Here is a 25,344-nt window from a genome sequence, read left to right on the forward strand (position 1 = left end):
TAGAAACAATGAATATAAGAGGTCACAAAAGGGGGAAGGGGAAACCAGACGCAGTGGTACCTGCAGTAACCTCAGGACTTGGAAAGGCGAAGCAGGAAGATCATCACTTCAAGGCCAGTCTCAGCTACATAGTTAAGGCCGTCTCAAAACCCGCCCCACCCCAAAGGGAGGGGCAGAGTGGAGAATGAGAGCACTTGAGCAAGTGAACACATGTAAATATGTACAAAGTAACACAAATGCTCAAAAGAAAAGCAAACTGAATATTCTAGGCAGAAGAAATGGGTAAAAAGGGCCTGAGATCTCCAGGTGAGGTGGCTCATGCCTGTAATCCCAGCACTCAGAAGGCTGAAGCAGGAGGATTGGCATGAGTTTGAGGCCAGTTTGAACTATACAGGAAGAGCTTGTCTCAAAAAACAAAACAAACAAAAAAATCCAGGTCCTGAGATAGGAACAATCTTGTCACTAAGCAAGAGCAAGAAGGTCCATGTATCTGCAGCACAGTGAATGAAAGAAAGGCCAGTCCATCGGGGCCAGGGATGTAGCGCCTCAGTACCCTCCCCAAAAAAGAAAGGCCAGCAAAAGTCCACACTAGACTTTTGACCTGGAAAAGCAGGTAGGTCATAAAGCAGTTTACATGTTGTTGGTGTTGAGGAATGCTTATTTTATTGAGCTTTAAATAAAAGTATTTAAAAACATTAAGAAGACACTGAGATGGGCGGGTGATCAGAGTTAAAGGTAAATATTTGTGGAAAAGCTACTGAATTCTATATTCAAGAGGTCCATGGCAACTGCAAGGCCAGTAACAGTGACAAGCAGAAGCCATTCTAGTTTCTAAGACAGATTCACTGAGCTGGGATGGCAAATTAGAAGTATTAGGCCATCAAGGCTGCAAAGCATAAGCTAATGATCTGAAGCTAACTTTTAAGCCTTGGCCATCGTGGCACAATACCAAAAGCATCAAAACTAATGGACCAGGTCCAGAAGCCACTAATACTGATCACTAACAGAGATCCCAATGGTGGGCGGTTTCAAATACTGGACAATGAAATTCCTGACAGCAGGTTTTTCTGTTTCCAGCTATACTTTCCTGTTACTAGCAGACCTCTCTGGGGGATTTTGATCCTTAATGTTCTATTCCTAAATGTTTGGATTTTTAAAAATTTTATTTGTTTGGTTTTTTTCTTTTGGAAACAGGGTCTTGCAATGCAGTTTAGGCCTGGCCTTAAACTCACTTTGTAGCCCAAGCTGGCCTTGAACTCGTGGTGATCCTCCTGCCACAGTCTCCCAAGTGCTTGGGATTATGGGCATATGCCCACCACGCCTGGCCCTAAATATTAACTATTTAAAATGTAAAGGCTTGTGGGATGGGGATTTAGCTCAGTGGTGCCAGCGGCTGCCTAGCAAGCTCAATCCTGAGTTCAATCCCTGGTACCAGAAAAGAAAAAAAAATGTAAAGGCTTGCTTTCCATTTTGGGAATATGTGCTTCCTATATTCTTCTGATGTTAGAAGAATAAAAATTTTGTAATATAAAATAAAGGTGATATAGTTCCTTTTCTGTATGTCTTTTGTGATCCTTCCTATGCCTCCTAGAAAAAAAACTCCCCTAGGCCTCGTGTGGTGTCCCATGGCTGTAATCCCAGCACTCAGGAAACTGAGGCAGAAGGATCTCTGAGAGTTTGAGGCCAGCCAAGGCTGCACAGTGAGTTCAAGGTCAGCCTGAAATGCATAGTGAGACTGTCTCCAAAAAAACAACAAAAAACCCCAAAACCAAAAAAACCCAAACGCTTCTTTTCAAGAAGAAATAAAAAAAGAAATAACCCTAACTCAGTCTCTTCACAGATTTGGGGGAGGAGAGAATTTTTTTCCCTAACCAGTCTATATAATCTAAAACTATGGCACTATAATACAAAGAGAAAAAAGAGCATTACATTTCTAGCTGGGCTCAATGGCACACACCTATAATCTCAACTATTTGGGAGCCTGAGACAGGAGGATGGCAAGTTCAAGGCAAGTTCAAATTAGTAAGATCCTGTCTCAAAATAAAAATAAAAAGGGGTTAGGGATGTAGCTCCATGTGAAAGCTCTGTGTTCAATCCTCAATAATGAAAAGAAAAATCAAATCACACGTCTACTTCTTACTTCAAGTTTAAAAGAACAAAGAACAGATAAAAAATTTCTTTGGAGGGCTGGGGATTTAGGTCAGTGGTTTCGCCACCTGCTGCGCAAGTGCAAGGAGTTTGATCCCTGATTAAAAAAAAAAAAAAAAAAAATTTCTTTGGATTCTTTAGCCAAGAAGTTACCATCCTTAAAATTACAGAAACATTGACAGGAGTGGTGGTGCATGGCTGTAATCCCAGCACTTGGGAGGCTGAGGCAGAAGGATCATCTCAAGTTCAAGGCCTTCCTGAACTACATAGTGAGTCCTAAAAAACAACCCTAAAAATAAAAAATGATAGAAACATTGTAATTAGGTATATTTTCCAAGGAAAATTCTAACCAGTAGTTATTTTAATGCTCTCCAAATGATTCACACAAAATAAACACATTCTAGTTTTATAAAACTGAATACCAATGCCAAAGCATACAAGACTTACCCTATATTCAAAATCTGCAAACTCTCTTCCTCCACGACCTCCTCTGAATCCACCACGAAATCCCCGAGGAGTAGTGAAGGCACCACCTCTGCTACCACCACGTCCTCTGCCACCACGAAAACCAAGACCTCCTCTCCCTCCTCTGTACCCACCACGGCCACGGTTTGGACGAAGTGGAATTCCAAAAGTTTCAGCATTTAATCTCCTTTCTTCAGCCCAGGTTGGTCTCCGTTCTCTATTATAAAAGCACATCACCTTTAGCATATCCTGTTTAGAAGAATATTTTTCAGCAAAAGTAAGTAGCACAGTTCATAAATTAAGGCTAATACCTAAAGATCAATTTAAAATAAACACCCAAGGGCCAGGGATTTAGCTCAGCGTAACAGCGCCTCGAAAGGGCAAGGTCCTGAGTTTAATCCCCAGTAACAAAAAAACAAAACAAAAAAATAAACACCCAAGCTACTTGGGAGGCTGAGGAGGAAGGATCTTTCAAGTTCAAATCCAGCCTGAGTAATTCTGTGAGATCCTGTCTCAAAATAAGAATATAGAAAGAGGGGAATGTAACATAGCACTCTCTGGATTCAACCACAGAGCACTGAAATGGGAAAAAACAAAAACAACCAATACTCCCCCCACCCAAGAAAACTCAATTAAAAAACAAAAAACTGAAAAAACCACCTCATCTGTTCAATGCATACAAGTTTAGTATATTCCCACAACAGTCTGTTACTCTTCATGTGAAAATATGACTAATATTATTTTTTTCAAATATAGTCAATAAAACAAAAGTATACAATAGTAAAAGCCTCAACATAATGGTAATTCAGATATAATGAACCCCCCCCTCCACCTACCAGGGATTGAACTCAGAACTCTGTGCTTGCCAGACAGGCATGGCAACACTGAGCTACATCCCCACCCCAGATATAATGCAATTTGTAATTGATTCTACTCAGCCCCAGTGGAAAAGGGAAAGCCAAGCAGAAAAACGCTGTCCTAGAGAAGCTAGGAGATGGAGGGTAGGTCCCTGAGTTTCCATTATGCTCCTGGCCCAATCCTGGAACTGATGCCAGTGAACCCAGCAAATGTGTGAATTGCTGCCACCATCTAGCCTTTAGGGAACTTCAGGACACAGAATCATCTTCACTCTCCACATTTAAACTGAAGCAAACAACTGCCACCAGGTGGCACCAAACTGCAGCCAGAACAAAGATATGCACTAAGCTGGGCAACTTCTGGCACTCTTTATCTTGTATGGCTGAGTCTATTCACCTCACAATAGTTTATGGACAATTTTCTGGACCCATATTTATTACAATAGGGCAGAGTTTTATTGTATCAATAAATTTCAAAGAAATGTTACCCTTTTTGGTCCTGGCTTCAAATGAAATACAGTATAAAGGTATAAAGGAGAAAGTCTTACTTAGATGTTATATGAATGCTTCTGTCTTAAATACTAATAACCAAAGGTGATTACAATCCTAATCAAATTATATAGTATTGGGGCGGGGATTTAGTTCAGTGGTCCCAGCGCCTGCCTTGTACGCGCAAGGTCCCGGATTTGATCCCCGGTACCAAAAAAAAAAAAATACATATATTTTTTGTTGTTCTTGTTTTGAGACAAGGTCTTCCTATGTAGTTCAGGCTGACCTTGGACTCACTAAATAGTCCAGGCTGGCCTCAAACTCTTCAGTGATCCTTCTGCCTCAGCCTCAAGTGCTGAGAGTACAGGCCCACACCCCCACACCTGGTGATTTTTTTTTTAGTAAAATAAAATATTGAAAACCTAACTGTGGTCACTAGATATTTTAACATATTCTTTTGTTTTTTGAGACAGGGTCTCGCTAGGTAGTTCAGACTGTCCTTGAATTCACTATGTAGTCTAGGCTGGCCTCTAGCTCACGGCAATTCTGCCTCAGCCTCCTAAATGCTGGGATTACAGACGTGTGCCACTGTGCCCAGCTCTTAATATTTAAAGAATATTAAACGTTTAAAGAACCTTGTGAATTTATATGAAATAATTGTTTTATACTTCATATTCTAAGAGCATAAGAACAGCTTAAAAGACAGTACCTGTTATCATCACAAGAAATATTATCAAAGAAGGATTTAGTTTTGTCATAATAGCAATTAGGTCCAAGTGGGTCTTCTTCATCAGCATTTCCTTCACTGTTTTGGGTATCAACTCCCGAGTCTCCCTTATCTTCACCATTTACAGGTTTCTCTTGTTTCTCAAGTTTATCTTCTAATGAAAAACAAACACCATAAAAGTCAAGATTTGTACTAAATAAAATTAAATATGTAATCTAGAAAACATTCTTAGTTCATAGATAAACAAGATTTTTCTAAGAAAAATCAAAGCTCACCTTTTAATTTAAGCTTATTATGAAATTCTCTGTCAATCTCCTCTTTGTTAAATTGTGCATTTGCACTTTCGAAGTCAAAGTCTTTCTCAAATTTCATTGGACCATCTCGCCGAATACCAAACCTTCCCCGGCCACCTCGATGACCTCCACGCCCTCTCCTTGGAGTGGAAGGAGCGCCTGGAACTATGTATTAAAGAATTTATACCAAAAGCTTTCAGTATGTAATAGCTGGCTTAGGGGAGAAGTTATTGTAGTTGTTATATGAAATGGCCAATAACAAAAATGCTTTAAAGTCTCTCTAAATATTATTCTACTTATATTTTTTATACAAGAGAAATTAACTGTTAAAATGTAATATATGAAGACTAGTACACATAAAAAGATTAAACATTTATATCTGTGGGTTCGAGACTCATACATGTATTATTATTATTATTTTTTTTAATCTTTTTTTTAGTACCGGGGATTGAACTCAGGACCTCGCAGTTGTGAGGCAGGCACGGTGCCACTGAGCTAAATCCCTGGCCCTCATACATGTATTATTAATAGAACATACAACCAAACAGGTTTGGAGCTTTTACACAAATTAATATATGTTCCTCATGGACAAAGGCTTTGTTCTCCTTACTACTATGTTCCCCAAACCTACAAAGTGCTAGAAACATAGTGGGTTCTCAAAACTTAAAGCCTTTTATGGAAAAGATAACAGGAAACAAGATTTACAATAAGAAAAACACGTGAATGTTTATGAGCACGAATTCAAAGGCTGGAGATGTTATTTCCATAAAACAGACAAGAAGCACCAGTCCTCATTGGTTCCAAACACTTCTACTTCACTTTCACTATCTCTCTGACTCCACAATATTCAAGCCTTCCTATACCTATGCAGTCTCTCTACGAAACAGTAACAGGATTTTAGTCAATCACATGAGATATGATAAATACAAAAATAGGATAATTAACAATGAAAAGTTTGGAACATAAATATGCAACATAATAGGAATGATAAGAAAAAATAAGAATATGAAATAGAATTTGATGGAAATTAACTACAAAAGCTGGGTGTGGTGGCACACGCTTGTAAACCCAGCACTTGGGAGGCTGAGGCAGGAGGACTGCTGCGAGCTTAAGGGCAGCCTGGGGTACATAGCGACTACAAGGAAACAGACAGGTTTATGTTCACTGTTTGCTGAGGTTTGGGAAATGGCCTGGGTTTGAGAAAACAAGCCAGAAAAGCCCACAGAGGCATATCCAGACATTTAAATTTAGATAAGCAGGGTTTACAACATTCAACTTTACTACTAAAAATGACTTATCTGTATGCCAGGAAGCACAGATCTGTCCTAAAAAAATAAAATTCTGGAGCTGGGGTTATAGCTCTTAGTGGTAAAATACTTGCCTAGCAGATATGAGGTCTGGGTTCCATCCCTAGGTACAGCAAAAGACCAAGAGGCCAGTTAGGCAGTACATGCTTGTAATTCCAGCATTGGAGAGGCTGAAGCAGGGGGATCAACAATTGTAGACTAGCCTGGCTACATAGCCAGCCTGGACTATGTAGTAAAATTCTGCCTCAAAACAACCAAACCAAACTAAAGTTCTGAGTATAGATGTTTATGTCTGTAATATCTTAAGAAAAAAAATCTGAAAGAATATTTAGTTAAAGAAGTTTGGTGACAGGGTAGGGTGGTGAATTTTGAAAGGCAATGAAAGATATTTTTATTTATTGTTTTAAGTTTTACATGATGAAATTATGGCAATTACTTTGAGAAAAGAGCTCTCTTTTTCCAAATAAAAAGTAAAATATAATAAATAAACAAAAGCTCTGTATGCCACAGTACATATAAAAACATATATATATATATAAAAAGTAGTCAGTGTAGTCCCAGCTACTTAGGAGGGTGAGGCAGGAAGATCTCAAAAGGTATAGGCCCGTCTGAGCAACCCTGAAAACAAAATCAAAGTATAGGAGAAATAAAAATGTATATTTAAAAACACTGGGGACTGGGGATTTAGCTCAGTGGTATCATGCCTGCCTTGTAAGCCCAAGGTCCTGAGTTTGATCCCTGGTACTGAAAAAACAAACAAACAAAAATAAACTGTATCTAGGCTTCCCCCCTACACTGGGAATCGAACTCAGGACCTTGCACTTTGCCAGGCAGATATGGTGCCACTGAGCTAAAACCCTGGCCCATATCAAGGTTTCTTAAATTGAGAAAATTAACTATTTTCCAATCATTAAATAAAGTGATCATGCATTAATTTTAAAAATTTGGAGTATTAAATTATAATCTTCATAAACAAATTTGAAATTAATAAAATGGCTGCTTTGGGTAAATATTAGATTATGAAACAAAGCAAATATAAAACTTCATTAAATCAACAATCAGGAAAGAAAATTAAAGTTCTTAAACTAACACTTCAAAGAAAAAAAAGGTTGTGGATTTAGTTTTTGTTTGAGACAGGGTCTCGCTGTGTATCTTAGGCTCGGCCTTGAACACCTGGTGATCCTCCTCCCTCAGCCTCTCAAGTGCTGGGACTATGGGTGTGTGCCACCACGTCTGACTGGGTTTAAGTAATTTTAAGGAAGAAAGTTTTTTTTCCTGCTGTTGAGGATGGATTGGACCCAGGCCCTCACATGTGATAGATACATGTTCTATCACTAAAGTACATCCCCAAATCCAGCTAAGAAACTTCCCAAATATATAATATACATGTAATTGTATTCCTGAAATCATAGAAAACAATTTCATAGTGCTAACAAGAAAGTGATACAAAAACATAAGCAGGAAGCCACAGAACCACATTCTAAACATAAATGTATTAAGTCATACTAGCAGATATTAATCATGAATATATGAAAATTCTACAACCAAGCAGAATTTTTCCCAGAAAAGTAGTATTTTATAAAACCCTTCATGGTGTGGTGGCACACGCCTGTAATTCCAACATTCCGGGAGGCTGAAGCAGGAGATCAAACATTTGAATCCAGTCTGGGCAATTGAGTGACTAGTGAGACCCTGTCTCAAAAAATACCAAGGGGTGGAAATGTAGCTAAATTCAAAGGCCCTGGATTCAATCTCCAGTACAACACGCACACACACTGACACCCAGCCAAACACCAAAAAAACCTTTATTTGCCAGGTGTGGTGGTGCACACCTATAATCTCAGCACTTGGGAAGCTGAGGTCAGAGGACTGTCATGATTTTGAGGCCAGCCTGGACTATATAGTGAGTCCAAGGCTACCCTGAATTACAGAGCGAGACCCTGTCTCAAAACACAAAACAAAATGAACAAAAAACTCCAACAACTTCCCTAAAAGAAAATAGTCATAAAAAAGTTAAAAAAAACACTAGTACTTTCAGCCCATTACCTTTAACTATTACACACTATCAAAACCACAGAATTAATCAATTGAACTACACAACTTACTCAGATGTCATCAGTTTTTGTGTGCTTTTTTTTTTTTTGCAGTGCTAGGGATCGAAGCCAGTGCCTCATACATGACAGGAAAACATTCTACCACTGAGATAAACCCCTAGACCTAGTATTTTTGTTTGTTTTGTTGTTTTTGTGGTAGTAGGGATGGAACCCAGAGCCTTCACACTGAGCTACATCACCAGCTCTTTTTCATTTTTTATTTTGAGACAACATACCTAAGTTGTCCAGGCTGGGTTCCAGCCGGCTATATCCTTCTGACTCAGTTTCCCAGAGTGCTGGGATTACATGTGTAGCCCTATCTTCCACTTTTTTAGTCCTCATGTATTACACATTTAAAATGCTACTGAGAAGCAAAGGATATGACTTTCAGATTCAAGTAACTTACCTATTTGTCTCTTGCTATCATTTCTGAGTTGCTCATTTTCTGGCCTTGGAACTTTGTGGACTTCAGCTGTAGAAGGAGACATGCAAAGTGACAAATCCACTCAAGATACACATCCAAAAACTTTTGTAAAGTTAGAAATGGGAAGAAAAAAATCCCACAAAACAAAACCTGTCCAATTCCCAAAAACCACACCCCCTCCACCTCTTCAAGTCAAATCTGAAAGGTTGAACATTCTATTAAATTCAGTTTAAACCTAAAATTATTCATATAAAGTAAAATCCTCTTAATAAGGTGAGCAGAAAATGTTGATCAGTCATTTAAGGAATAGTAAATAGCTCAAGTTCTACCTCGCCTGTGCTCTTGATTCTCTAATGCTTTTTGGCTGGTGGATGGCAAAGGCCTGCTTGATATAGGGCTCCTTCTCCCAACAGGTGCTGGAGCAGGTAAGTGGGCCGAGGCGGTCTGTACTGCTTGCTCCATGGTTGGACTTTTTCTCAAAGGGTCTAACTGAGGGCTTGAACGACCTAAAATGTAACCAAAAGATAAGAAAACTATTCTAACCGGGAATTTCAAAATAATCTAGCCCCTTAAAAAAAAAAGGTCTAGAGTTTTATTTCTAATGATTCAAATATTTAGCAAAAATTAGAGTTAATCTACTTATTAGTCTAAAGTTCAAATCTGATTATTCTTTTTGTTTTTTGGTACTGGGGATTGAACTCGGGTCCTTGCGCTTGCACAGCAGGCAGTGAAACCACTGAGCTAAATCCCCAGCCCTTAATCTGATTATTCTTAGTAGGCTGGTCATTAAGTAATACTGGCCCAAACAAAGTTCTATTACAAGAAAGTAAAGCACAAGAAACTAAGGTAGGTGGTTTTTAAATAGCTTTAGGCTGGAGTTTGGGTAATTAAACATCAAAACTAAAAGGCCAGTAACAAATAAAACCCTTCAGATACTTATACAGTATATTCATTCCTTGCCACCCTATGGATGTCTTGGCAAGTGTTGGGTTAATATGGGGTTTGCATGTAACAACTTCCATTTTTCCTTTTGTGAGGTCAGAGCCTTACCACTGTATGAGCCAAAGAATATAACATTAGTACTTTCATCATGTTTTTTTTGCCCCTACAATATGGCTGTCAATCTGGTGACTGCTGATAACATGTTGGTTATTGTGTACCCAGATACTTCAGAGATAATCAGTAATATTCCCTAAGTTTATACTTCATCTAAAGTATGCAATTACAAACACATATCATCACTTCTAGACATAATGTCTAAGTCACTTTCCCATCAAAATTATAAGGGGGAAATTATGATGATTCACATAAGTTTTTGTCTATGAGAAAATAATTACATATATATATATTTTTAAAGATAGGGTCTATGTTGCCCAGAGGGCTAGCCCTGAACTTCTGGGCTCAAGCAACCTTCCGAGTAGCTAGAGCTATAGGCAACTGCCACCATGCCCATGCCCACCTTTTTCATGTTTTTCTAAAAGCCTGTTGCTATAATTTTACAACACTACATAAAATAATCTTTTAAGTTTTTAAAACTGCTTTATTGAGTCTTTTGAGAAAAGATTTTGTGACTAAAAACTATTACAGAAATACATGGGATGGGGTAATCAAATCAAGTACCAAATTCATTTGTCTAAATTTTTTCTATTTTAATCTACTAATCATGATGCCAATTCTGCTATAAGTGGGGAAATATAGGTGATGTGAACATAGTATTAAGAATAAAACCAGAAGCTATTTTATAAAAACACATCCCCTTGAGTTATTTTCACAATCTTACCACAGCTAAAGAAATTCCACGTTTTATTTTGTGAAATTCAGAATTTTTAGTTAGTGAAATTTTAATGCAGACCTCTAGGATGTCTTCTGTAATAGTCTTATGTAAATACATCTCTAACTTTGTTTTAAACTTTTTTTTCCTCTGATACTAGGGATGAAACACAGGGCCTCACACGTGTTACCCAAATGCTCTACCTACTAAGTTACATCCCTTGGGCCTTTTAAATTTTGAGACCAGAGTCTTGATAAATTGCCCAGGCTGGGACTGAATTTGTAATCCAGTTGCATTAGCTTCCTAAGGAGATGGGTTTACAGGTATGTGCCACAACAACCAACTAATTTGACATTTCAATCTACTTTTTTTAGGGGCGGGTGTACTGGGGATGGAACCCAGGATTTCATGCACGCTAGGCAAACATTCTACTACTGAGCTACACCCACCAACTCTTAAATTCTTACTTAAACTTGGAACTGTTTCTGACTTTGTATTTTGTTCCATTCATCTCTAAATTTTCTATTATATTGCTTTTATCTTATATAATAAAATATATTTTACTATCAAGCAGGTAAGCCTTTACATTTTTCAAATTGTCCTGCTCTGTGTCCACATTTAAAGATAATCTTTCTGACAAAAAGTACAATAAATTTAATTAATATGAAAAGTAAAGTCTTTTCAATCCTGAATCTTTTATCTAAGAACAAGATATGCTTCTCTAATTACAATATGTGAGGTCTATTAAATTTTGCATTTTTCTCCATAGAAGCTTGTTATATTTCTTATGTACTTCATAATTTCTATTTGTCATTATTGTGAGCCTTTTATTTCTATTACATAGAACAGGACAGGTTTTAGAATTATCATTGAATTTTGTATATTCACTTTACATTTTACCTCTGATTTAAGTCCTTTACTATTTCTGTTTTTCAGTGAATTATCGATTCCAAGCAGAAAATTAGTAAATAGTGGTAATTCCAATATTTATGCCTCATATTTACTTCCTCATGTGTACCTGTTAGAGCTGAAAATTCCAGAAGAATGAGTAGCAGCAACAGCAGATCTCTGTATTTATATTAGTAAGAATTTTTCTGGAGCTTCAGTATTAAGTTTGATGTTGGCTACAGTGAAGATGGCTAACTTGTACTGAGAATGATCTATGTGGTGGGCATCATGTATGTATGTATGAATGGTTTTTGAAAATCTAATTCTTGCACAAGTCTGAAAGTTCCCAGGAAAGTCCCATTGTATAGTTTAAGAAACTAATCCTTAAAAAGATTAAGCATTTTCCCAGTCAGGAAAGAATTCTAAAATATGATAGTCTTCAGGTTTTTTTCTGGTACCAGGAATCGAATTCAGGACCTTACACTTGCCAGGCAGGCAATGCATCACTGAGCTAAATCCCCAGTCCAAGAACTCTAAAATATGTACACATATAATAATTAAGATATTTTAGGTCAACATGAATAATAGTAGCTACTATTTCAAAATATGAGATATATAGGGTTATGTTTAGTATTGGCTTGATTTTTAGTCAACAGCTTTTAAAAAATGCCCTATAAATATAGCATTTTTCTGAAATGGCTTTACATTGAGTTGCTGAAAAGTAAAGCCAGGTGTGGTGGTGCATGCCTATAATCCCAGCACTTGGGAGGCTGAGACAGGAGAACTGACATAGGTTCAAGACCAGCCAGGGCTACATAGCAAGTTCAAGACCAGCCTAAACCACATAGCAAGACCCTGTCTCAAAAAAACACCAACCAACCAACCAACCAACCAAAAAAACCCAACAAAAACCCAAACAAATTTTAAAAAGTAAATATTCATGTAAAGCAATGAACCAACAATACCCACTCTGTGGTGGTTAAAAGAAGATATGAGTACTTATTAAAAACTTGAAACTGATTTTTTTGGGGGGTACTGGGGATTGAACTCGGGACCTTAGGCTTGCGAGGAAGGCGGCGGCACCACTGAGCTAAATCCCTGGCCTGCAGATTTTTTTTTTTTGAAACAGGATTCTTTACAAAGATTATTAAAATGCAAATCCCTAGGCTCTAGGGATTCTGACATAGTAGATCTCAGGATCTATATTTTTCAGAAGCACTCCAGTTGATTCTGTTGTGGGTGGTACACACTGGGAATGAATACATTCTATGAGGATGTAATGGAACAGTTTATTTTTTCAGATGATATTTGAATTTCATCTAGGATAGCTCCTTTACAGTGGTAAGTCTGGGACTGGTCTGATACATTGTTATTTACAAGTTATATAACTGCTTTGCAAACAGAAGTCCAACTTAGAGAATGCTCACCAGTTCGGTTTCACAATCTTAGAATGGTAAAAGGTGTAAAGAGTGGAAGTCAATTCAATAATACATCAATTGGAAGAAAAATTTTAAAGAATTCACCAGAAATTAAACATGTAATTTACAAACTATAAAAGCTCTTATATTCAGAGAAAGATAAAATCCATTATAAAAATTTAGAATAAAATATCTAAAGAAAAAAATTGCTTACCTTGAGATAACTGTGTTTTTATAGATCTCGTATCCTGTGTAAAGGCAGATCCAATTGCACCACTTTGGGGTAAGTTACTGCTGTTCGACGTTTCTGCTCCAAAGGATGTCAAAGAGCTTCCAGCTTGAAGAGATGTTTTTCAATGATAAAAAAATTTTTAATGTTTTCATCTTCAATTATATGAAACAGTGTAGCAATTTATTGATTACTGTCTGCTTATACCCTCTCATAGAACTTGTATAAATGAATAATCCTGGAAATTAAAGTGTATCAAGTAATAGTTTGGGAAATGTATAACAATGCTGGGAGAAAAAAGGCCAGTATGTAGCTAATGTGTGGTATCCTTGGATGCAAACAATTTTTATAACACACAGTACTGTAGTTATGTGGATGCCACAAAGGACACATATAAGACAGCAAAGTAATAGAAACGGTACCTTTTAAATCAAACTAAGTTCAAATTATTCTAATATTAAGTATCTTCACAAATAGCCAGTTATACTAGGAAATTTGCCACCACTTCTGAGGCAAGACAATAATGACTCCAGCATTAATGCTTTCCCTGAAGATGGGACTGTGGGACTGCATTTAGCCTAAAGCAATCACAGAAACGTTGGGCAATATGAGTAATAAAATCCCTACAAAGAGACCTGTTCTCTGCCATACTTGGCAATGTCAATCTTCTCTTAAGTTTCTATAGTATTTATGGACCATTTACTTAAAAAAAAAATTAAGTTTTAAAAGTTTTTGCTTTTTTTTGAGATAGGGTCCATGTAGTCCAGGCTGGCCTCAGGTCTGGGATGGTCCTGCCTTGGGCTGCTGAGTGCTGAGATTACAGGTGTGTGCCACCATGCCTGGATATTTTTTATTTACTGTGCCTTCGTCCTACTTATTTCATCTATGTAGGTTTTCTTTCTATTCAACAGTCCCTACTCCCCAATCTCTAAACCCAATCTAACAGTCAGAGTAATTTTTTATAAAATACAAATATAATTACATTATTACAACAGTGCTTAGGACCCTCTAATGACTTTCACTGTCTTCAAGACAAAAGTTTCAACAACTAACCTCAATTCTAAGGTCCTCTCCTTATCTGCCAACCTCTACTTCTCATCACTTTCCTTCTTTTCAACAGTGTAGCCTACAGCAGAAGTTTATACTTCTGCTTTAAAAATATATAAAGATTATGACTATGAGCTGAGTATGGTGGTGCATTCTTGTATGAGTCTGAGGTCAGTTTGGACTACAGAGACCCAATCTCAAAAAACACAGCACAACACAACACAAGGATCATGCTCCTCGCAACCTACTCATTTCCCATGTAGGCAATTCCAGTTCCTTCAGTTAACATGGACTTTAAGAAACACCTCTTCAGGGGCCGGGGATTTAGCTCAGTGGTTCTGGCACCTGCCTCACAAGCACAAGGCCCCGAGTTCGATCCCCAGTACCAAAAAAAAAAAAAAAGTAACACATCTCTGGGCAACTCCTAATTCAAGGAATTCTATTTATTTATATTCCTCTAAAATGGGACACACAACACAACACAGTAACTTAGGCAGTGGATGCCACTGAGACTACCCTGGAGGTGCACTCCAGCTAGCCAGCTCAGGAAGTACCCAACAACAACCTCCTACAGTACCCTTGGGAATATTGTGGCTTTTTAAGAGTTGGGGGTGGCGGTAGGTGAGGAGGCAGCGGGGAGGCATTCCTCTATCTCTAGTATTCCTAGAAACAACGCTACTCTGATGATCATTCTTTCCTTTTTAATTTCATTTTGCAGTACTGGGGATTAAACCCAGGGATGTTCTTTATCCCAGCCCTTTTTATTTTTTGAGATAAGTCTCACTAAATTGGCCAGACTGGCTTTAAACTCACAATACTGCCTGAGCTTGCCAAGTGCCGGGATTCCAGGTTAGCAGCCTGGTGGAGTGATAGCACATGCCTGAAATGCCAGTTACTGTTCATTCCTATTTCCATGCTATGTGCTTCCTTACCCACACAACATCCCTCTCTTGGCCCTGGTTCATTCAACGGTTAGCAAACTCTTCCTATATTCCCCATCTCTTCACTGAGTCTGAGGTCACATCAAAGTCCCTTCTACTTGCCACAATTCTACATTACTTTTTTCTTTTTAAAGGGCCAGGGGTTTGAGTCAGTGGTTCCACTACTTGCCTTGCAAGCGCAGGGTCCTGAGTTCGATCCCCAGTACCAAAAAAAAAAAAGCCTCCTGACTGTTGGGATTATAGGCATGTGCCACCATGCCCAGGTCAAGATCTTGTCTTTATTTTTTGTTTTTTTGAGACATAGTCTCGCTATGTATTTCAGGCTAGTCTCAGTCTAGACAATACTCCTGCCTCAGCCTCTCAGGCAGGTACTGGGATTAATGGCATGGCACTATTAGCCTGGAAATACCCTGTCTAATAAATGAATGAATGAAATAAAAATATATAAACAGTATTACAAGCAATATGATTCCAGCCATAAATAACTATGTCATTTTATCCTTACAGTGTAAAAGTAGCCATAGAAAACATGTAAATAATGGGTATAGCTGTGTTCCAATAAAACTTTATTACTTTTGGGATGATTCCCTTCTTTTCTAGCTTCTTAGGCTATTCTGATTTCAAAAAATCTTATTTTCTCTCTCTCTTTTCTTTTTTTGGTACTGGGGATCGAACTTGGGTCCTTGTGCTTGCGCAGCAGGTGGCAAAACCACTGAGCTAAATCCCCGGCTCCCTAAAAATCTTATTTTCTCTTGGGCCGGGGATTTAGCTCAGGGCGTCCACCGCCTGCCTTGCAAGTGCAAGGTCCCGAGTTTGATCCCCAGTACCAAAAAAAAATCTTATTTTCTACTATGCACATTTAAAATTATGAAGATATCCTTCAAAGCTTTTTGTTCCACCTACAAATTTTTTTTTTTTTGGTACTGGGGATCGAACTCGGGTCCTTGTGCTTGTGCAGCAGGTGGCGAAACCATTGAGCTAAATCCCCGTCCCAACCTACAAATTTTTGATGTTGTATTTTATGGTTGTTATATTAGTAATTCTTTTAATTTTAAATTTTCTTTATAACTTCATCTTTGATGTACAGTGATTACCAAGTTTATACTACTTAAAATTATTTGGAGATTTTGCAAATCACCTTTGTTAATTCCAAATTTAATTTCTTTGTGGTTGACAAGATACTATGCATGATTTCAGTCCTTTTGGAATTTTTTTTAGTACCGGGGATCAAACTCAGGTCCTTGCGCCTGCACAGCAGGCAGCGAAACCACTGAACTAAATCCCCAGCCCTGTCCTTTTGGAATTTAATGTAACTTGTTCTAGGGCCCAGGATTTGATCTACATTATTGACCAATACATTTCTACTTTAAAAAACCAAATATATTGTTAACCGTTGAGCAGTTTTTCAAAAGTAAACACACTGAGGATTATTATGACTGTCTAAACTGACCCTTGAATTATTATGAAGAATTCCTTTTACTTCTGTTAGCATTCCTGATTTTTGTCTGTGTTTTTTTTTGGTACTGGTGATTGAACTCAGAACTTTGGGCTTGCTAGGGAAGCACGGCGCCACTGAGCTATATCCCTGGCAGCACTCCTGGTTTTTATCTGCTTTGTCGATCATCAACATATTTAACAGTTTTCTTGTTACTGGTCTTTATGGTATGTCCTTTTCCTAGTCTATTCTTTCTTTTCTCTCTTTTTTGCAATACTGGGGACTGAGCCTATCCCCAACCCTGTTTAAAATTTTTTTTTGGGTAACAGGGATCGAACCTAGGTCTTTGTGCTTGCGCAGCAGGCAGCGAAACCACTGAGCTAAATCCCCCGCCCCCTTTTTTAAATTTTTGAGAGAGGGTCCCACTAAATTGCTCAGGCTGGGCTTGAACTTGCTATCCTTGAACTCACTATCTTCCCACCTCGGCTTGCTTTGTACCAAGATTATAGGCCTAGACTACCACACCTGGCTAAAGTAGATCTTGAACAATTCTTAGTCTCATAAAATTCACATGTATGAGTTCTAATTCATCAAACTTGGTGATTAAAAATCTGTACAAAACATTGGAGACCTAAGAGAATCATCATCCAAACAGTTGGTTGACAAGTTAATGAACTAAAATGTACGTATGTCATCTACAGCCATACCACCCTGAATGTATCTGACCTTGTCTAAAATGTATGCACATCTATTTGGCTAACATTCCTTCATCTTGCCCTAAGAGAATTATGAGACTTAGCATGCCACGGGACACTAGTAAACCTGTCTCAATTATCTGTAAACAACCAGCTGACTTCATTAAGTAAATAACAGGAAAAAGTAAATAATGAGGGGGGAAAAGGTTCCATGTGCCTTTATTTTATTTTTTGTTTTTTTGAGACAGGATCTTGTTATGTAGGTCAGGCTGGCCTTGAACTCACTACGTAGCCTAGGCTGGCCTCAAACTGGCAGCGATCTTTCTGCCTCAGCCTCCTGAGTGCTAGGATTATAGGCATGCACCACTATGCCTGGCTCAAGCTACTTTAATATTTGCTTCACAATTAATTCAAATGGCTGGTAGGCCTTGTGATATAGCTGTAGTTGTTAGGTAGTGTGCTTGTCTAAAATGCATAGCTCCTAGATTTGACCCCCAGTACCATGGTGGTGGTATTGGGGAGATGGTTGATCACTGTACCATTTACCCTTTCTAGTAATCCTTTTTCTTACTGTAGCAGTAAGGTCTGAGTGTGTTACTCATCAGTGGTAACATAAGAAAATACTGCTTTGACGCTTCATTTATCTATACGTAATTTTTCCTAAAGGTCTATAAATTAAGGTTATAGGTGGGCCTATGTTGGTGGAGCATGCCTGTAATCTCAGTACTTGAGGGGTGAGGCAGGAAGATCACTGCGAGTTTGAGGGCAGCTTGGGCTACACAGTTCAAGGCCTGTCTGAACTATACTGTACAGTGAGACCCTGTATCAACCCCCCACTCCACAATCCCTCCCGAAAAGAATTATTTTTGCATAAGCTTAGAAAGAAGTGCTTTCAATCTAACTGGTACATCACTCCTTTCAATTGACAGTGCCTGTTTCTTCAGACTGAACAAAACAATGCTGACAAAATTCTGGGGTTTTGCCAAATTGTTGTGGAAAAGCGGTGTCTCAGTATACATTTCACTAGTATTTTTTATTACAAGCAAATCAAAGCATCTTTTTCAATATGCTTAAGGATCATTTCTATTTCTTTTTCTGTGAATTGTTAAGTTCCTTGCCCAATTTTGTTGGGTTGCTGATTTTTTCTATTTAGAGTTCTCTATAAAAGGTTATTAAAATAGTGAAAAAATTGCAAATAAAACTACTAACAGTGCAGTAACAATAAAGATGGTGTCCAACTTATGACAGCTTGACCTATTTTTTGACTTGAGGATAGTATGAAAACATACTCTTTCAGTACATACTGTACTCTGAATTTCTTTTCCTAGGCTAGCCATACCTTCTTGTGATGCTGGACAGCAGCAGCAGCAAGCTGCAGCTCACAGTGAGCTATCTCATCACAGGAGTGTACTCATACCCTACAGTGTACTGTGTGCCAGTATATTTTGGATATTACGTTTCATGCTTTTACATCATGCCTACAAACGCCCATCTGTGTGTACAAGAGATTATTTGACACCTTACTATAAAATAGATTTTGTGTTAGATGATTTTGTCCAACTATAAACTAATGTAATTATTTTGAGTATATTTAAGGAGGAACAAACTAACCTATGTTGGGTATTACATGTATTAAATGCACTGTGACTCACTTCCAACTTGTATTTATTAGGATGTAAGCCCACTATAAGTTGAAGAGCATCTGCATATGAAAATTTATTTTTTTAATTTTAATTTTTTTGGTACGGGGGATTGAACTCGGGTCCTTGTGCTTGCGCAGCAGGCGGCAAAACCACTGAGCTAAATCCCCAGCCCTGTGAGCGCTAGGATTGTATGTGTGCATCACAATGTGGTTTTTTGCTTTTGAGACAGGGTATCACTATGTAGTTCAGCCTGGCCTTAAACTCTAGGTGATCCTCCTGCTTCACCATCCTGAGTGCTGGGATCATAGGTGTGTGCCACCATGCCTGGCTTGGCAATGTATTCTTCACACCCTAAAACAAGGTTATAAAAGGAACACCAAATGTTTCTAAAAGTATGTAAGAATTTGTAGTAAGTTTCTATACCTTTGTGATAAAGAAAGGGAAATTAAAAAAAGAAAAAAAATCACCACCTACCAACACCAACAGCACTAAACTGTTGCCCAACCAATGAACTTGGACTGAACTGGCTGTATGTCGGCATCCTGCCAAAAGGTCCATAGGAACCCACTCCCACTGACTGGAATGAAGAAGTAGATGAACCTAATGAAGACTGAAAGAAGAAAATAAAAGGGTTATTTTCCTAAGCACTAAGTAACATATGTATAATAAAAAGAAATTCAGATTTTAAAAAGCTAATAAGAGTATTAAACTGTAATCGCTAGAAACAAAATAAATTACAATGACTTAAAATAGGTATTATAACAACTTAACATTCTGATTTTGGGTTTGCCAATTATACACAATGTGATTTACAAACACTTTTTCCTAATATAAACTCCTCTGAGTTAAGAGTTTTATAATGGATTTAGGAAAGAATAAATGAATAAATGAAAAGTTTACTTCAGTAAGTAAATTACTTAAAGAAAAATGACATTCAGTGATACTGGGTTTCAGTCTGATACTGAGATAAATAAGCATCTTACTTGTGATTTTTCCTTTGCTTTCAATCATTTGAGGACTACTATTAAGTGCACAGGAAAGGGATGCAGAAATAAACATACCCCGGGAAGGAGAGAAAAAGGAAGGACGTGACAAGAAAAAAAGTGAAAATAGAAGGAAAAAATGGAAACAAAGCTTTTGTACATAGGGAGGGGAGGGGGCTTGAGGGGGGAAATGGGATAAAATAAAACTTGTTAAAAAAAGAGAAATAAACATATCCCACACAAAACCATTTACATTTTTACATGTAGTTATAGTAGGCTAAGGAACATTTTACATAAACTAACTTATTAAATCTCAAATATATTTTAATACATACACATTTTGTTTACCTTATTATAAAGTATTTCATGATATAAACATAAACTATATTAGAGGCTACTGGTATATAAGTGCACATATGGCAGGATATTACCTTGTGTTTATTGCTAATACTAAAGACATGCCAGGTACTCAATAAATACTGCTGAATGAATAAAACAATCAAATTGAAGATTAAGAAATTCAGTACCATTTTGATTTGTGCTCTCTTTGTTCTCCTTCTATAAGTGACTATTCAAATAAATAGTTCCCAGAAAATTATCAAAAGATATATATAAGATAATGTAACACCAATCTTTGGTGTAGTCAAGTATCTCCATTAAGAATGTATCTTTTCTTTTTCCATCTAAGAGATTAACATTAATCAGGATTTCTTCAGAATTCCTTCTATAAAAATAAATCTTAAAAAGGGAGGGACAAAGATAGGTACAGTAGTGTATGCCTATAATCCCAACACTGAAAGACCGAGGTAGGAGGATCTAAAGGGATCTTATGTTTGCTACCTGGGAACATAAACTTAGTGAGATCTTTTCTCCAAAAAAAGGACAAGGGTGTAACTCACTGGTAAAGCACCCCTGCATTCAATCTCCAGTACCAAAAAAACCCCAACCAAACAAAAAGAACAGAATAAAAAGGGAGGGATAGGTCAGGTGTGATGACAAATGCCTATTGTCCCAGTCTTTTGGAGGTGGGGGTGAGGCAGGAGAATCACAAGTTTGAATCCAGCCTGGACCACTTAGCAAGACCCTGTCTCTAAACAAAAAATAAAAAGGGTTGGTGATGTAGTTGAGTGATAGAGCACTTGTCTAGCATGCACGAGGCCCTGGGTTCAATCTACAGTACTATCACCAAAAAAAAAAGGTATGTTGTGGAAAACTAAGATTGTATCACTTTTAGCACAAAAAAAGAGAAGTTAATATAAAACAATTTAAAAGTATTACAGTGCTTAAAAAAAAAAGCCCAACAAAGCGCAAGCTCCCGAGTTTGATCACCAGTACCCCCCCGCCAAAAAGCCCAACAAGCACATTTTAGTACAACTGACAGATTTATGATAAGAAAAAAAGGTTAAAAAAAAGTACAGAAAGAAAACCATGGGAAGGGCCTAACTTTTAATCAGCTATGCTCACAAGTAAAAACATTCCTTATGAGCCAGGGATGGTGGAACACACCTGCAATCCCATCACTCAGGAGGCTGAGGCAGGAGGATCTCAAGTTTGAGGCCAGCATAACATACACTGAAAAACCAACAAGTAAAAAATATACAAAAAAAGTATTTCTATGTGAAAAGGCTTTTGTTGCTATATTCAAAATTCAAAGAGCCTTTATGTTTCTAATGAACATGTAAGTATACACTGTATAGTAAGTACCCGACTTTGAAACATCTGAGCTGTGAACTTTCAGATACAAAAGGACCTCAGGTTACAACATTTCCTCATGTTAATTTGTACATGTGAACAAATCTTGGAAATAGCTTACATGTCTGCCGAATGTCATAGTTGTGTTGCTTTGTGCTTACTGCACAGTGTGATATAGTAGTACAGTGCTCAGAGCACTTCTTTTTTTTTTTTTTGTACTGGGGATTGAACTCAGGACCTTGCGCTTGCAAGGCAGGCGAGGTGCCACTGAGCTAAATCCTGGCCCCAGAGCACTTCTTATTGATAGCTTTCAATACATGTTAGCCATGGTAACACTGTAATGTTAAAATATTTTATCATGAAAATAAATTCTTCATCTATTGCTTACCTTATTTTGTCCCAATTTATGACCAGAAGAGAAAAATCTAAATAAGAATATCATGCAGGTAGTTTTAAGTATCCAGGTAACTTTAAAATGGTAAGCTTTATGAACACTCAATTGGGAAAGACAAAAGCCAGGGCTAGCTGTCTGTGAAGTTTACACCTCCATTGCAAGAGAAATTTATCGTCAGTTACCTGAACAATAGCTGGGTCCTGAGGCAAAGAACATTGTGGTTTTGGTGGCTCACAAACAGTGAGGTCTTTGATATCACTCCCGCGGAATATAATGTATTCAAAGACTTCATCTCGAGGTGGTATTGGACGATCTGTTGGTCTGTCTTCTGTACCAAAGGATCGAACTGGTGAGAAAATAAAGGACATGAGATATGTATCTGCTACTCCTCATATTCATGTAGGGCCTCTTTTAAGTATTTTGTTCCACGTATCAAGCAAAAAGTTCTGAATTATCATCTGTGAAAAAGTATTTATTGATCTGTGGTTAAATATAAAGAAAAAAATTAAAGCTAAATATAAAGGGTTTTAACTAAAGCTAAATGTATTCAATTTAAAAGACTATCAGGAGGAGGACAGGGGATTTAGCTCAGTGTGTCCGCCACCTGCCTCGCAAGTGCAAGGACCCCAGTTCAATCCCCCGTACCAAAAAAAAAAAAAAAAAAAGACTATCAGGAGGATCTGGGAATCATTCACTCGACAAGCTAGGAGGACCCCTAAGTGCACACCCTGCCCCCAGCCCACAGACTTGCCAACTAACAAGCTGACCTGATAGAATAAGAGGCCAATACCAGGGGAGAGTTTTTTTTTTTGTACCGAGGATTGAACTCGGGTCCTTGCGCTTGTGAGGCAGGCAGCAGAACCACTGAGCTAAATCCCTGGCCCCCCAGGGACAGTTTTGCTTCAGGACTGAAGTGATACCTTACCTGAGAGCCTTGGGAGTTAGGGCTGGAGAGGGTGACAGCTGAACAGGGAGATGCCCTGGGAGACCAGGAAGATCACAGGGCCCGTATTCTGTTGTGGGAGACCAGGTTTGGTGGGAGTAGCTGTCACAGAGGGCAGTCCTTAACAAGTACATTTGCTCTGGCACTGCTGCCTACATCCAGCAGAAATCAGTGGTCTGAACTATTATAGGTCAATAAGGGTGGCCTAATTGTCTTCACTTAAATCATAGTTTTCTTTGTTTTGGTTAAGGGCTGTTCATGAGTGGTTCCTAGGGTCTGTCATTATCCAGTTGAAATTTGATGGCACTGCTGCTGCTGAATTTACTATGATAGCCAAGGTAACACTGTAGTGCCTGGCAATGTTCTCTATGCCAATATCTGAATTGCCTGTGGGTCAAAAATGACACTGTGACTTGCATTCCCAAGACGAATGGGGCACTGGGCCAAATAATTTGCAAACCATAGCACAAAAACAAAAACACAGAAGCATGAAAAGACAAGGCAACAAAATGCCTCAGAACACTGCCAACTCCCCCCAAATCTGAAGGGGCATAGACAGGGAGAAAATCAAACTACACAGCAGACAAGTCTGAAAGGGAATCAATGGAGGTTAAAACAGTTCAATAAGGTACTTGACGAATTTAAAGAAGACATAATTAATCAGATAATAACCCTAATGAAACAAATGATCAGCAAGTCTAGAGAAGACATTAATAAACAGCCAATGAAGTTATAGAAAGAGATGCAAAACATGAATGCTCAGCATAGAAAAGGAGTCTAAAAAAGGGTCTAAACAGAAATCCAAGAAAAAATGTGATTGAAAGTATGGGTAGCAGAAGAATGTGAAGACAGTGTCAGATCTAGAGGACAGGGTTGAGGTCAATGATCAATTAATGAGAGATACATTAAAAACAACAAGGGAACATGAAAAATAGATCCAACAGCTCCTAGATGACCAAAAGAGGAAGAATGAATTGGAATGAAAAATCAGAAAATAGCACAAAGGCATAAAAACTTGTTACACACATAACAGCAGAAAACTTTCTAGACATGGAAAAAGCCTTTAATACACACATAAATAAAGCATACAGAATGCCAAATAGCCATTATCAGAAAAAAACTACCCACGCCACATAATTATTAAAATACCAGAAATACAAAACAAGAACAGATCTTAACAGCTGCTAGAGAAAAACAAGGAATCACCAATAAATAAAAACACACCAGAATTACAACAGATTTCTCAACACAAACCTTAAAGGCCAAAAGAGCGTGGAATGCAGTGTTTCAAGCTCTTAAAGAAAACTGGTTAATGGAACTATTTAACAGGAAGAAATAACAATTATAACCATATATGCACCAAACCACAAGTGCATTAAACTTCATAAGACAAATTCTAATAAAAGATCAGATAATACAATTATAACAGAGGATCTCAATACCCCACTATCACAAACTGATCAACTAAACAAAAATATCAACAAAGAAAAATCAGAGTTGAATCAAACTTTGGAACAAATGGACTTAATAGATAAATACAAAGTGTCCTACTGAACAACAGAGCACATAATCTTTTTTTTTTTTTTTTTTTTTTTGGTACCAGGGATTGAACTCAGATCCTTGCACTTGTGAGGCAGGCGCTGGAACCACTGAGCTAAATCCCCGGCCCTAGACCACATATTCTTTTCAGCTGCACATGGTAATTTCTCCAAAATAGATCATTCTACCTAATAAAGCATGCTTAAGTAAATGAATTGTAATTTTACCACATATTGAAACACACAATGAAAGTCGAAATCAATAGCAAAAGAAACCACAGAAGCTATACATATGGAAATTAAACAACACATTCTTGAGTAATCAATGGGTCACAGAGAAAATTAAGGAAGAAAAAAGACAGTTTCGAAAGAAAGAAGGAAGATAGTTCCTAGAATTCAATGATAATGCCAGTACAACATACATTGACCAGGATGTTAGATTACCCAGCAATATTGGGCAACAAAAGCAAAGGATGTGGCATTGAGAAAGGAGAGTAGGGCATGGCAAAGCTGGTTGTGGAAAGTAGGCATGACCTTTTAATTACAAGATCCCCAACACATCCACAGAACAATTCCCTAAGCCCTGGACGTGGAGTTCTGGCAGGAACTCAAGCAGGTTTTCAACAGGGTGGCCTAGACTTGATGTCACCCTTAGGTAGGGGATCCTACCACTGCCTCTCAGGACCCATATGTATTAGACAACATAAAAGAGGTGAGCCATGAAGAGCTTGCTATGGTGACTTCTCCTCAAGACAGCCCACCCTGCTTTCTCCAGGGTGTTCTTTTGTTGCTTTTTCCTCTCTTACTTGACCCAAGATCACTCTGCAGAGCCAGTTTCTCCCCCACTCTTCACTTTTACTTTCTTGAATAAACTTGGCCACTGTTTTTTGCTCATTTTGTTCAATTCTTTGTTCATGACAAGAA

At 37.9% G+C, this 25,344-nt stretch overlaps 1 protein-coding gene across 11 annotated transcripts in view; it reads right to left on the minus strand.

Annotated features, from left to right (window-relative positions):
• Positions 1–25,344, minus strand: part of Lsm14a (LSM14A mRNA processing body assembly factor) — a 117,792-nt gene that overhangs the window by 61,946 nt on the left and 30,502 nt on the right. For 5 of the 11 annotated variants that reach the window (XM_087191180.1, XM_087191181.1, XM_087191178.1 and 2 more), the window contains exons 2-9: positions 22,122–22,285; positions 19,345–19,480; positions 13,095–13,217; positions 9,133–9,309; positions 8,786–8,851; positions 4,962–5,144; positions 4,669–4,840; positions 2,596–2,830 (exon numbers count right to left, since the gene is read on the minus strand). In XM_087191180.1, coding sequence (XP_087047306.1) covers positions 2,596–2,830; positions 4,669–4,840; positions 4,962–5,144; positions 8,786–8,851; positions 9,133–9,309; positions 13,095–13,217; positions 19,345–19,480; positions 22,122–22,285 — 1,256 coding nt within the window. The remainder of the gene's footprint in view (positions 1–2,595; positions 2,831–4,668; positions 4,841–4,961; positions 5,145–8,785; positions 8,852–9,132; positions 9,310–13,094; positions 13,218–19,344; positions 19,481–22,121; positions 22,286–25,344) is intronic. The other 6 variants (XM_087191183.1, XM_087191182.1, XM_087191185.1 and 3 more) reach the window with 3 other exon arrangements.

The sequence above is a fragment of the Heterocephalus glaber genome, unplaced genomic scaffold, assembly GCF_053883595.1.
Source record: "Heterocephalus glaber isolate CG9 unplaced genomic scaffold, H.glaber_assembly_v1.0 deba00001561, whole genome shotgun sequence".
Taxonomy (NCBI): Eukaryota; Metazoa; Chordata; class Mammalia; order Rodentia; family Bathyergidae; genus Heterocephalus; species Heterocephalus glaber.